Here is a 14,093-nt window from a genome sequence, read left to right on the forward strand (position 1 = left end):
ACCCCCTCGCCGACTCCCTCATGCATGATCTGAAGATCAATCACTTCACAACCCCTCGTGAGTTCTCCTGTCTACCTGGGAACGATATTCAGCTGCTGATGGATTCGTGGGTATACAGCAACTCAACTCATGACCTGAACAGCAGCCATCATGGCGGGCCAGGAGGATGATCCCTATGAGTGGGATGTCGAGCAAGTGGTGCACGAACTATGCACCGAGGAGAAGCGTCCGTGGCACCCGAAACTCATCACGAAAAGACCTGATCCAGCAGCGCTCTCAAAAGCATTAGTGGAGAACGATATTGACGGCGAAACGCTGCTCACCTACCAAGATGTGATGCCATCTCTTGATGGTCTTTTTCGGGACCTGGGTCTCATTAAGACCACTCATAAGATGACATTCGCGAAGGCAGTCAACTATCTGAAGTCAAAGAGCCGCGGATATCGAGAATTTAAGGCTGATTTAGTGAGACCGGATGTTGAGACACCAACCAACTCGCAAGAGGTGCGAGTCGACGGTGATCATGAGCTTGCAGTCCCGGCCCAGATCACCGCCTCGGAGAGCCAGAAAAAGCCGCCCTCAGTCCAGGACGTCGAGATACAAGCCAACCAAGATCACAGCAGCCCTGCTACAACCTTACTGCAAAGCCAAGCTCTTCCCACCAATGAGCCCGACACCGAGGTTTTGAACCAAATTAATCACCTGAGAACCGCTCAGATTGATGGAACGGACCAAGAGACAAGCGAACCGCCTCAGAAGAAGAGAAGAATGGCACCGTCATTGGTATCCAACGATGTCCTAGGCGTGGGAAATGCGCCTATCCGGACCGCCGCGGACAACCTTGCTGAACGGCTTTATGGTTCAAAGAATGCCCAGCCTCCCGATTCGCCAACCACGAACAGCTTCGGGGACAAGGAACATGACGCTTCTACGACAGAACGTGTCACAAAAGCATACTTTGGACGCAAGGGGCTAATTACCGACGGCCGCATTCCGAAGTCGAGTCTCGTTCGGAACGCCCGCGATGAAGTAGGCGGCGGCGGCGACGACACATTCAATCTAGTTACCAAAGGCTCATTTCCCAATGGCCGACGTCGACAGGTCGGCCGGGCAATACGACGACTGTTCCGTGCGAATAGTCAGTCACTCGCCATGATGCAGACCGGCCAATCTCCCTACGTGGAACCGGAAGAGGAGGATAAGATCCTCCCCCTCTTTGGCGACTCAGACGGTGAAGATGGCTACGACACTGAGACAAGGGAAGCAATGGAGAACGAGGAAGAGGAGTTGCGAAGGGAGATGGAATTGAAGTCTCGATATCTCACTCCAGATGACGTAAGTCGCGTTCTACAAGAAGTAATTCAGCAAATAGAAGATTCTTGGGACGACAGAAAACTGCCCAAGAAGCAGCGGAAAGCCAACGAAATTTGGAACAAAGCGCGCCGCCGTGGCCTCGTTCGACAAATCGCCGCCGCGACGTCCACACTAGGGAAGCTCACCACACGCATTGAGAAGCTTTGCCAGGAAATCCGAAAAGATCAATGGCCCGATGAGGAACAGCTCAGGGGACAGGCCCGCTGTCTCGAATGCAGTGTTGAGGATCGGAAAGCCGAAAGATGGCTCCTCGACGTCTTACGAGGGCATGAGCCTCCGCGACTGGAAACGATGCCTAAGCCACGACTAATCATCAAGAAGCGAGACATTTTGTCGGACGAAGATGGTGAGCTCATAACCAGTGACGATGACGACGACGAGCTCATCGTGCACGACAAGATGGACTTTGCGTACTCACCGGCCTTGGTTGCGTCCCGACATGCCAGCCCGATGAAACTGGACAGCTTCGGTGAGCTGCCGGCACTGGGCTCTCACGGCTCAGAAGTACCGAAACACGAATCTCCCGCCGAAAACCTTGTTGACATTCAATCCGATACCAACATCATCGACTTGACAGCATGTGATTCCGAGCCTTTGTTTGAGAAGAACACCGGAGAGGAGACTGGAAGTAGAGTCATCTGTCTCGATACACCCGAAAAGCCAAGGCCAAACCCGACGCTGATGCCGCCTTCTCTTCCCGATAGTGATATCGAGGAACAGCCAAGTCTGACCCGGGAAGAGCTTGAGACTCCATACAACCAGCCTGAGCGTATAGGTGCAATTTTGCCCAAGATGTGGAAAGCAGCCCTGGACAACAGTCGGTTCCTGATCTGCATCATCTGGCGACTCGATGCACAGCGGAGGGAAGCGTTCTTCCGCACCATCACCTCGATGGCCCCGGCTGATATCTGGACCGATTTTGTCATGATGGCACTGGAAGACACAGGAAATGAAGAGCAGGAGTCTACACGCGAAATGGGCACCGTCATCGCCCGTCTATTCCGAACTTATGTCTTCGGCAAAATGGTGTCTCCCTCAAGCGTTGCCAAGCCAATGCGCGAACGGAAGGCCAGGACCATCAGAAGCAAAGTAGAGCGTTTCGAGGGCTTTTGTGACTTCGTGAAGGAACACGTCGTGCCCCATTTTCCAGAAGCCATTCAGATCACTGGCTCTGATTCAGGAACACCTAGGAGGAATAGGCGTAGAAGCCTTGACTCCCTGATTGGTTATAGCGACGACGAGATCCTGAACTCTCCGTCTAAGAAACGGAAGCGGGTCGTGATCATTGACCAGGCAGCGAAAGACATCCGAGAAAGTGATCGCCAACGAAAGGAAGAACAGGAAAAACGGCGGGCGGAGCTGCGCAAGAAGCTGGCCGCATCCGACACCATCTCCAGTGACAAGTCACGGCTGATCATCAACGAGACCAAGGAAGACAATCAAGGACTGATCTACGTCAACGAAGACATCGGCAAACGAATCAAGAACCACCAGATTGACGGCGTTCGGTTCATGTGGAACCAAATCGTCTACCACTCCAAGGTGCGCCAGGGGTGTCTCTTGGCTCACACCATGGGCCTTGGCAAGACCATGCAGGTCATCACCCTGCTCGTTGCAATCGCCGAGTCTGCGCAGTCTCAAGATGCTTCCATTCGATCGCAGATACCCGAAGACCTCAGACAATCCAAGACCCTGGTTCTGTGCCCTTCCGTGCTTGTCGACAACTGGATGGATGAGCTGCTGATGTGGGCACCTGATGGGCTCCTTGGGCGTCTCTTCAAACTGGAGGCCATCACCAGAGCTCCGGAGAGAGGCCCTATGATCCGTACGTGGGATGAGGAAGGAGGCGTGCTGATCGTTGGGTACGACATGTTCAAGAGATTGATTGATCCGCCCACCAACGAATTTCCACCACCTGCCGATGCAAAGTCGGTCAAGGACATCCTCACTCAAAGCCCCAATCTGGTTATTGCCGACGAGGCCCACAAGCTGAAGAATCCCGAGTCGAAGTTGTCGATGGCCGCCGCGCAGTTCAGGACACAAAGCCGGATCGCCCTCACCGGCTCGCCGTTGGCCAACAGTGTGCTGGAATTCTTCTACATGATTGACTGGGTGGCACCTGGTTACTTGGGCCCCCTTTCGGAATTCAAGGCCTGCTATGCCGAACCCATCCAAGCTGGCCTCTACGAGGACAGTTCGAGATCCGCTTACCGCAAGGCGAAGAAGGCACTTGCTGTCCTGGAGGCAACTGTGGCGCCCAAGACAAACAGAGCAACAATCCAGTCAATCCTTCAGGATGGCCTGCCGCCAAAGAAGGAGTTTGTACTCACAGTCCCATTGACCTCGCTCCAAGCCAAGCTGTACGACTCTTTTCTCGAGTCTCTCAGAAAGGAGGAACTCGGCCTGGGTGGAAAGATTCTTGGTGCCGTCAGCAACTTCTGTCTGATTGCCAACCACCCAAAGGCTTTTGAGACGAGACTGAGAGAGGAGTGCAAACTTTTGCAGAAAAGAGACAAGGCGAATCTTACCTTGACGAGCCAGATCATCAGCGAGGGCCTCAAGATTACAAAACTTCAGAAGGACATGTCTTCGCATGTCTTGTCGTGGAAGGTGCAACTTCTCGTCGCCATTCTGGACCAGAGCGAGAAGGTTGGAGACAAGGTTCTCGTCTTTACCCAGTCAATCCCGACCATGGACTACTTGGACTCCCTCTTCCGACAGCAGAGGCGCAAAATTGCCCGGCTGGATGGGAACACGCCGATCAGCATAAGACAGCAGAATATCAAGGACTTCAACAATGGAGATAGTCATTTGTATCTCATATCGACAGCTGCTGGAGGCACAGGTCTCAATATCTATGGTGCCAATCGCGTAGTCATCTTCGACTTCAAGTACAACCCTATCCACGAACAGCAAGCAATTGGCAGGGCGTACCGTATTGGCCAGCAGAAACAAGTCTATGTATACACCTTCATTTCAGGCGGCACGTACGAACAGGCCATGCATAATAAGGCCGTCTTCAAGACCCAGTTGGCTTCCCGCGTCGTGGATAACGAGAATCCCAAACGATGGTCGAAGAAGGAGAACGAGTATCTCAAAAACCGCGAGGAACCCCCGCAGCAAGATTTGAGCCGGTTTGCGGGGTTGGACACTGTTCTCGACAGCCTGCTGATGCACCCTGACCTATCTCAGGGCATCCGTTCTATCATCATGACAGACACTTTCAAGGAGGAGGACACCAACGAAATCTTGACTCAAGAAGACCTGAAAGATGTAAAGGAGCAGGTCTACTTGAACTCGATCAGAAATACGGATCCAGCGAAATTCCGCCAGTTGGAGCTTGAACGACTTGGCAGACTCCACGCTGCACCGTCCGTGGTTGGGATCGCGGCGGTACCCCAACCACCGTATCGGCCCCTAGTTATGCCCGTGAGCGGCGTTGAAACCCCAATTCCACTCCCGGTTCTTCCTTCCACGGCTGTCAGTAACCCACCTTACATACCGGGCCAGTCTGCGTCTGCAGCCGTGAAGATTGTTACTGCTGCCCAGACACCGTTGACAACTGTAACTCCGCCTCCCCTGGAGGCCGCGGGTCTTCCAAACCAAGCCGATGAGAACACGGGCACAAAGCAACAAGCTTCCTCACAGGCGGGCCTAAACGTCGCTTCCAGCGTCGAAAATGCTGACAAGAAAGCGACAGAGGTAAGTACAGTCGTCACCCTTGGGCCTGAACGACTAGAACTAACTTGACCCAACCCGCAGACTCGAAGTGTTCCCCCCATGCCCATGGCTGGTGCCAATACGTTCTTCAGGAACCAGCAAGAGCCAGTCACGCCCCCGCCTGCAGAAAAGTTTCTTCCATCGTCCACGAGGAAGGAGGCAAAGACGAAGTCTAGCATCATCAACTGGCCAGATCAGTTTGAGCAAAAAGTTCTCGAGTCGGTTGACAAGGTCACAGACCCTGAGTTGCTAGACGCTATCGGAGCGAACAAGAATGACCTTGCCAAACGGATCGCCAGCTCAACTTGGCACATAAGGTCCGAGATGAACGAAGGATTTCTATCTGACAATTCGCACATGAAGAGACTGTGTAGCCTGATGGAGAACCCCAGGTTTGCGGCGGCGGTTCTCACTGGGCACTTGCCTCCAGCTCAAATCGCGCACGCATCGACGGAGGCAGGACTCAACAATATTGTCGACGAGTTGATAAAACTTGACGACAAGACATTCCAGGAGAAATTCGGGTTGAGAAGAGACTCGACCAAACAGCCCAACGTATGAGCCCGACCTTTCTGCTTTCCGTTTCCCGCCTTGCAACTGCATTTCACTCGCCAGACAATAACCGCTCGCGGCTAACGACATGACCAACAGCATCTACAAGACGTGACTAGCCGACCGAGTCCCTTTCCAGCACCTAATCGAAGGCACCCCTTCCGCGATGAGGACGAAGATGAGGGTGATGATGATGATGATGATGATGATATGGACCTCTTAAGGAAAGTGGCTGCACAAAGAAGGCACCGTACCCCCAGACTTCCCACATGGGCCAGCAAGGCCGTTGAGGAAAGCAAGTCGGAGGAACAACGGCGGACACGGGAACCCTCATCGTCGGCAGGAAAAAAATCGTGATCACGGAGGCGTTTGCATTGAAACATCGCCATCATGGCCCGGTTGCATTTGGAGGAGCATATTTCTGACATGCCGGAATGGCGAGGGAGTTTTGCGGCATTGCAGCTCTTGCTTTATGATACCCTTCTCTCGTTATTTTTTGTCTTTTGCGGCGTACCTCTCGAGGTGTCTTTCAGAGGGGTTCATGGAGATGGAATAAGAACTGACCGAGAGCATGAAATTGGGGTTAAGCATGGTGGACGTGAAAGACAGAGTTGAGCAATGAGATGCCGATATAGGTAAACCAAATGGGAGACGACGTTGCCTTCTGACGGGAGCTTGAGTTACGTGTGACGACACATAGTTGTGTAGTGGCTGCTGATGTTATATGCTAGGATACATGTACACCTCTCGTGTTGCGGATGACAGGACACCTTGTGTTTGTGAAGTTTCGACGATGAGTAAGTAAGACGCTGTCCATAGCCTCGGCGAACGCAGCGCACGACTCACTCCCCCCTCTCGTCTCGGCCCCGTCGTGGTATGAGAGATTATTGGACTATGGGATCCAGTGACAGAAGAGGGGTGCTTTCAACACCTTCTAAGCGATGTGGCAGGTGACCAATTCAAGCCGGAAACCTTAACATGCCCATTCCACTCCGTCCAGTTCTACTGCTGATGAAGTTTGTGGACGCTCCTGGTAAGCCCGCCTTGACGTTTATCCGTCTACGTCTTACACGAGATGTAATGTATCAACCAGATGAGAGAATCAAGACGGAAGCTGACGAGAGATCGTTTTGTGTCATGCCCGATATCCGGAAAGCCCCGGCGCAGATAGAAATGTTCGTACGATTTGCTTGGATCCACCTCACTCGTGAACAGCGGTGTTTCTACCTAGCGGGGAAGCTATGGGGTTTGAAAAGAGGCATTTGTGGGCGTTTGAGAAGGACGTCGGATCTAAGGATACCTAGCTAGGTGACCAGCAATAACAGCAAACACCGAGAAAAGAGCAGGGAACCCTTCTCCCACCTCCCAGCGTCATGCTGCTATTCACAAGCGGCTATCAATCCAACCCAGCTTTCCTAACCCTAACTTTAATTCCATCCTGAACCCCTAATGATAGCAGCTCCTTTCTACATGTTTTCTTATTTCTTTATTTGCCTGCATGAAATAGCGGAATACTGAGGAGGCGGGAGAAGGGCAGTGGCGCTCGAGCGTACGAGAGCGCAAAATGAGAAGAAAAAACGAGAGAGAAAAGACAGAGTCAGAGCAAGGGATTTGGGTCGGTCTTTTCCTCAGGGGATTCAAAGGTGCATTTTCAATATGGACCAATCAAAAAATTGACGAATCGGCATAGGATTGCCTCTGGACGGGCTATGATTGGATATGTAGGTACAGTGTACCCGTTTTTAACGGGACCAGGGGTTCCACAGCCAACGCCGTACGACCCCCCCTGGAATTCTACCCCTACTCACCACCGACTGCCCAGAACTCGTTGGAACTCGGGGTTCCCAAGGCCGCCGCCCACCACTCTGCATGCTGCATCTGCGCCGGCCGCCCCGCCATCGCAGACGCGACCCCAGTTCGACTCGGCCCAGGCGCACGTACTTCGTACACGGTACCAGGTACACCTACCTACCCTGGGCCTAGTTTGGTGTCATGGCGACTCCCGAGTCTTCACCGGAGTCACACTAAAAAGTAGAGGACAGTCCGGGAATCTGCTCAGGTGTCTTGTCCTCCGTCGCTTCTCCTTCACATCCTCACCTACCGCCAAACTTCCACCCTTCCTTTTCTCTCCTGTAACCTGTAACCTGCAGAATCTCTCGTCCGTCGATCCAGGTCGACCGCTCTCTCCGTCAATTGACCTGTGTCTCAAGCCCCGCGCTGACGTTTTTCGCCGTCGACGCTGACTTCGCAACTCCACGTCACGCTTGAATCGCCACACCAAACCCGCCCACAACACTGAGTCGCACCGCCTCTTCCGAACGCCTCTCAACTCGAAAGTCGCTCGAAATCTTGCCCGCTCGTCACCATGGAGGCTGCCCTGCGTCAATCCAAGGCCATGTGCCCCTTCTTGAAGTCGGCCTCGCCCGCCAAGCTCCGCGCGCTGTCCACCTCGGCTCGTCCTCATGCCATTCAGGCGGCGCCCCAGACGGCTGTCTCTCCTTGCGGTGGCACCATGTCCAAGTTGCAGCTGCTCGCCCATCGCTGCCCCGTCATGGGCAAGGCTCTGACTGTGCAGTCGGCCCAGTACGGCCACGGCCGCCCGGCTTCCAAGGTTGGAAACTCGTCTGTCGCCGGCATTCGCGCGCTGAGCACCAACTCCAAGCCCGGCCGCGCCAACATCCACACGAGCCGCAGCAACGATGCTCGGGCTGTTGATACCCCCTTCGTCAACGGACGGGATGGTGGTAAGGACAATTTCCTTTTCCTGAATCCGGAAATTTTGACTAACTCCTGAACCAGCCCAAATCCCTCCTACTATGCCGGCCGCTCGCCAGAACGCCGCTCCCGGCGTGGGCATGAGCAATTCCGACGCTTCCAAGGCCAAGTTCAACTACGAGGCCTACTACTCAGCGGAGCTGGAGAAAAAGCACAAGGACAAGTCGTACCGCTACTTCAACAACATCAACCGTCTTGCCAAGGAATTCCCCCGCGCTCACATGGCTGAGAAGGGAGAGAAGGTCACTGTCTGGTGCGCCAACGACTACCTCGGAATGGGCCGCAATCAGAAAGTTCTGAAGACGATGCACGAGACCCTGGACGAGTATGGCGCTGGCGCTGGCGGTACGAGGAATATTTCTGGCCACAACAAGCATGCCGTTGAGTTGGAGGGAACCATTGCCAAACTCCACGCCAAGGACGCCGCCCTCGTCTTCAGCTCCTGCTACGTTGCAAACGACGCCACTCTGGCAACACTTGGTAGCAAGATGCCCGAGTGCGTGATTCTGTCTGACAGCCTGAACCATGCGTCCATGATCCAGGGCATCCGTCACTCTGGTACGAAGAAGATTGTGTTCAAGCACAACGATGTTGCGGATCTCGAGGCGAAGCTGGCGTCACTGCCCCTCCATGTCCCCAAGATCATTGCCTTCGAGTCGGTGTACAGCATGTGTGGCTCCATTGGCCCCATCGAGGCCATTTGCGACTTGGCGGAGAAGTACGGCGCAATCACCTTCCTTGACGAAGTCCATGCTGTCGGCATGTACGGCCCGCACGGCGCCGGTGTCGCGGAGCATCTGGATTTTGAAGCGCACCAACAGGGCCGCCCGAAGGGCAGCATCATGGATCGCATCGACATCATCACCGGCACCCTTGGCAAGGCTTACGGATGTGTTGGCGGCTACATTGCCGGCAGTGCCAAGTTCATTGACATGATCCGCTCCCTCGCCCCCGGCTTCATCTTCACCACTTCTCTGCCGCCTGCGACCATGGCTGGCGCAAAGGCGGCCATCGAGTACCAGATGGAGTACGACGGTGACCGTCGTCTTCAGCAGCTCCACACTCGCGCGGTGAAGGAGGCCCTGAACGACCGCGACATCCCCGTCATCCCCAACCCTTCCCACATCATCCCCATCCTGGTTGGCAATGCCGAGCTTGCCAAGCAGGCGTCTGACATGTTGCTCCAGGATTACCAGATCTACGTGCAGTCCATCAACTACCCCACTGTCCCCGTCGGGCAGGAGAGACTGCGGGTCACGCCTACCCCCGGTCATAAGAAGGAGTACCGCGACCAGCTTGTCGAGGCCCTCGACGAGATCTGGACTAAACTCGGCATCAAGCGCACCTCGGAGTGGGCTGCTGAGGGCGGCTTCATCGGCGTCGGAGAGGCTGACGCCGCTCTCGAGGAGCCCCTGTGGACCGACAACCAGCTTGGCATTGAACAGGCTGCGAAGGAGATCAAAGCCGCGGGCAAAATCAGCAATGGCTTCGTCGAGGCTCTGCTGGAGCGTGAGGCCAAGACGGCTGGCCAGGCCGTGAGCTCTGCTATCTGATTCCGTTCTACTGCTGGTCAATCTTTGACCTGGCACGTCTTTGATCGTTGATATCTCGGGAGGAGAGCTCAGCGGACCTTAACCACGTTCTTTGGACCGATCAACGTTGATTTGATTTTGACTCGCGCCCGTGGCCTATTGTTCTCTTTCGATTTGAGACTTTCCAAACTACACAGTAGCTAGCTGGTCTCAGTGTTGGTCGCAACACCAATAGTTTTACAATGTGAACTGTCATCTGCTGGCAAATTATTTCACCACTTTTAGCGTTCTGCCTGTGAATCAATATGATGCTGTTTTTTCTGCTTTTTTGTCGTTCGTCCAAGCCGGGCCACCCGAAATGCGAGGCAGGGGTGCCGATGCGGATGCGGGCTGGTCCTCGTTATCGCAAATAGTAACGCGAATGCGACGGCCCAGAGGCACGGAGCCGACTTGACGGGTCGGTCCCCGCGGTGCCCGTAACTTGCTTGCAAGACGTAAAACAAGCTGGGTGTCGTCGTCACCACCCTTGAGGATGTTCTGTGGTTTCTGAGGTTTCTGAGGTGGCCTAAAACATTAGTCAGCAACTCCGACGGAGACGGACATTGAGAGTTGCTCCGTCTCCGTTCGCGACCGCCATTAACGCCCCTTTAATTGGTCAAAAACGCCCACCATGACTTACACAAGTTCAGGAGAACCGTCATGAAGCCATAACTTTGATGAAGGCTTACGTTGCGAGCCGGTCCCTGGAGAGGCCAGTGTTTCGTGTCACGATTGAGTGCCCTTCCCCCCTTTCTGTCTTTCCCATATCCCGTGAAATAGTTGCTTCATCGCTAGATTTCTCTCATGACTATCTGTAAAGATGCAACCGGACTTTGAGCAAAGAAGCAAGGGGCCTCGGGCCTGTACCACCTGCGCCAAGGCGAAGGCGAGATGTATCTCGGGGCCAGAAGGGAGTAACAAGTGTGAGCGGTGAGTTGCCGGCTCCCCCGAATCCATGCAGACCCGACGTCCCATTTTTCTCCGAAGCAGGTTCTGACGGAGGGATTCAGATGCCACCGGCTCCGGAAGCCCTGCGGCTCCCAGACCCCTGCGCCGCCGAGGCCGAAAAGGGACCCCAGGCCGACAAAGGTGTCGGAGCTCGAGAAGAGGTTGGACGAGTTGACGACGCAGCTGAGCACGACCCAAGGTAGCGCTGGTGTCAGTGCCAGTGCTGGTGCCGCCGTCGCCAACGGCACCGTCGTAGGCAGCGCCAACTCCCCGCTGCCGCCGAGCAACAGCATCAAGCCGGCGTCGGCGAGGATCCCGATCAACTGCGATCACCTTTTCCCTCCCGCGGAGGTGCTCATGGGCGACGCAACCGGGGCCGGGGCGTCCGACACGTCGCCGGCGCCGAGCGCGTCGACGGCGGACGACCACCACACCGTCAGCAGCCACGGCGTGAGCCAGCCCGACATCCCCGGCGAGTCGCCGTGGCCGCTGAACAACGAGCAAAACATCTTGTTGCAGACTTTCGTGGATGATCTGCAGCCGCTGTACCCGTTCGTGGTGGTGCCGCCCAACATGGGCCCGGCGCAGCTGGCTGCCGAGAGGCCGTACCTGTGGAAGGGGATCCAGATGACGGCGCGCCACCTGGACGCGACGAAGCAGGTGACGCTGGGGAACGAGCTGCTGCAGGACATCGTGCAGGCGGCGTTTACGAAGCCCAGGAGGAATCTGGATGTGCTCCAGGGGCTCCAGCTTCTGATTGCATGGTAAGGGCCTGTCGACGTCCGAATGATCCGAGGTGTGTTTGTATTGGGGTTGGCTAATCCGAGGGGACGTCGTCAAGGTTCCACTACAACATCAACAGTTATCAGCTTACGAACCTTCTGTTTCTGGCGAGGTCCATGTGCGTCAGCCTGGGCTTCAAGGAGAACCCGATCCAGTTCAAGGAGCGGGGGAAAGGGGGCGCCTGCAGCATCAGTGTACAGAACTCCGATGCAGATTCCAAGACGAAGGTGCAGACCAAGGAACAGATCTCGGCGCGGCTCGAACTGATGAGGGCATTTGCCGGTTGTTACTACCTCAACACGCTGTGAGTGTCTGCCCCCCTTCCCCTTTCCCAAAGCCCGTAACCAGGAACTGGGAACCAGAAAGCTTCGCATTAGCTGATACACGGCTGGATGGGTGAACAGTGTTTTCACGACGAACAAGCGGCCGGACGCTTTCATGAACGCCACGCACCTCGAGTCGTGCTGCCGCCAGATCGAAGAGGTCGCCGAGTACCCGAGCGACGTGCTCCTGGTGCAGCTGTTCAAGATCCAGCACCTCGCGCAGACCATCTCCCTGACGCTTGGGGCCGAGAGCACGAGCTTCCAGTCACTGCAGCTGCCGCTGACCATGGTCGTCCAGTCGTTCCAGCAGCAGCTCGACATCTTCAAGACGTCGATCCCGGACCACCTTAAGAACAACCGTAAGTCTCCCCCAAACCACGAGCTCACGAACACTACAAGATATTTTGCTAAATTCTCCACCCCCCCCTACAGTCGGTCTCCTCACCCACGTCGGCATCGCCGAGGTCCTCCTCTACGAGATTGGCATCCCCGAGAGCCAGGGTCCCGCATCCTTCATCTCGCTGACGGAACGCCTCGAGCTGCTCTGGGGTTGCTGTAGCGCCGCCAAGACGTTCCTCGACCTGCGCTTCCCGCGCAACAACAGCAGGAGCGTCCAGCCGCGCTTCACGTGCCTCAGCTCGTCCGACTTCCTCTACGTCTTCATCGTGTCCCTGAAGCTCATGACGCTCGAGGTGCCCGGCTGGGACCTGCCGCTGGTCCGGAAGCACCTGGACCTCGCAGGGGTGGTGGAGAGCCAGGTCGAGCATCTGGATGTCTTTGTGGCGCACAGGAGCGGGCGTTTCAGGGTCGCCACCGGCGGCGGCGGCGCCGCCGCCGCTACAAATACATCGACAGGGACTGGGGCTGGGGCTGGAACATCACCGGCCGCCTCGCCGACGGACGTACCCGGCCCGAACGTTGTCGACCCGTTCCTGCGGCTAACGGAGATGCTGCGGTACTTCAAGGAACTACTCAAGGGCGAGCTGAGCGGGTTCCGGTCGCAGCCCGTCATCCAGGAGCCGATTCAGCTGCCGGCGAACCTGTCGGACGGCACGCAGGCCATGATCCGGGACCTGGACGCCAACTTCTGGAGCAGCGTCCTGGGCGAGGGGGACGCCGAGACGTGGGACTTCGGGCCCATGCTTCCCACCATGGACTGGACTGCCACTTGACGGCCGAGATTACCGTACGGAAGGGGAGCTGGCGAACATTGAACCATGACACGCCAACGGAAAACTCGACGATGCACACGAACGTTATGACTGAATGACACACAAAATGGCAACTCCACTCATGGAGGAGGAACGGTGATTTTCACCATCTGATCTCGCAATGGCCTGCGAGGACGGGAAATCGGGTAGGGAATGGCATGCTCTGTGTGGACTGCTGCTGAACGTTCAGGAGCGTTGAGTTGATGTCTGCCAATAGACAGGGCCACGCCTCTTCCAATAATAAAAGGAAACAAAAGACGAAAACCATTTGTAACACCACAGGGCGGGAGCGTGTATTTTCTGTTTTGAAAAGGCACACGGATGCCTAGATCTCGGACAAATTGAAGCAGAACTGTATTCGTAGAACGACGGGGGGGAAGTGTGCTGGTCTAATGGCACGGGACATAGGTAGTCAATGGAGGGGGAAACCCATCTCAATTACAAACACCTAAGCAGTCATGAAAATGTTTCCATTAGAAGGAACGAACACCAACAAGGGCTCCCTAGGAACATACACCTTGACGGACGAAACCTGCCCGTTGCTGAAGTTTTGTTAGTTGGTCAATGTCATCACACCTGGACAGCCCGCATTAACCAAACCCTCCCCCTCGCCGTTTGCGCCATCGGCGCCGTTGATCGGCCGCGGATACCCGCATTTTACACGAGCGAAACGCGGCGCCGAGAGCGAAACCTCGTCCGCAACTTTGTCCCTGCGAATACAATATTCGCTCATTCACCCAAAACTCTCTCTCTCTCTCCATCTCCTCGTCTCTTTGTTCTTCTTCTCCCAACTCAGAAACCAACCCGGAAGTCAGACACCAATACCGTACCCGCCC

General features: G+C 55.5%; 3 protein-coding genes across 3 annotated transcripts; all 3 read left to right on the plus strand.

Annotated features, from left to right (window-relative positions):
* Window positions 1-150: 150 nt before the first annotated feature.
* CH63R_02666 (SNF2 super family protein) lies at window positions 151-5,655 on the plus strand (the record flags this gene model as incomplete). Its single annotated transcript, XM_018297641.1, has 2 exons — window positions 151-5,076; window positions 5,137-5,655. 2 exons carry the CDS (start codon window positions 151-153, stop codon window positions 5,653-5,655), a joined length of 5,445 nt encoding a protein of 1,814 aa, XP_018162457.1.
* Window positions 5,656-8,011: 2,356 nt separating this feature from the next.
* On the plus strand, window positions 8,012-9,974 carry CH63R_02667 (5-aminolevulinate synthase; the record flags this gene model as incomplete). Its single annotated transcript, XM_018297642.1, has 2 exons — window positions 8,012-8,390; window positions 8,446-9,974. 2 exons carry the CDS (start codon window positions 8,012-8,014, stop codon window positions 9,972-9,974), a joined length of 1,908 nt encoding a protein of 635 aa, XP_018162458.1.
* Window positions 9,975-10,812: 838 nt separating this feature from the next.
* On the plus strand, window positions 10,813-13,218 carry CH63R_02668 (tRNA processing endoribonuclease; the record flags this gene model as incomplete). Its single annotated transcript, XM_018297643.1, has 5 exons — window positions 10,813-10,922; window positions 11,003-11,704; window positions 11,782-12,027; window positions 12,128-12,405; window positions 12,479-13,218. 5 exons carry the CDS (start codon window positions 10,813-10,815, stop codon window positions 13,216-13,218), a joined length of 2,076 nt encoding a protein of 691 aa, XP_018162459.1.
* Window positions 13,219-14,093: the final 875 nt, after the last annotated feature.

The sequence above is a fragment of the Colletotrichum higginsianum genome, chromosome 2, assembly GCF_001672515.1.
Source record: "Colletotrichum higginsianum IMI 349063 chromosome 2, whole genome shotgun sequence".
Classification (NCBI taxonomy): domain Eukaryota; kingdom Fungi; phylum Ascomycota; class Sordariomycetes; order Glomerellales; family Glomerellaceae; genus Colletotrichum; species Colletotrichum higginsianum.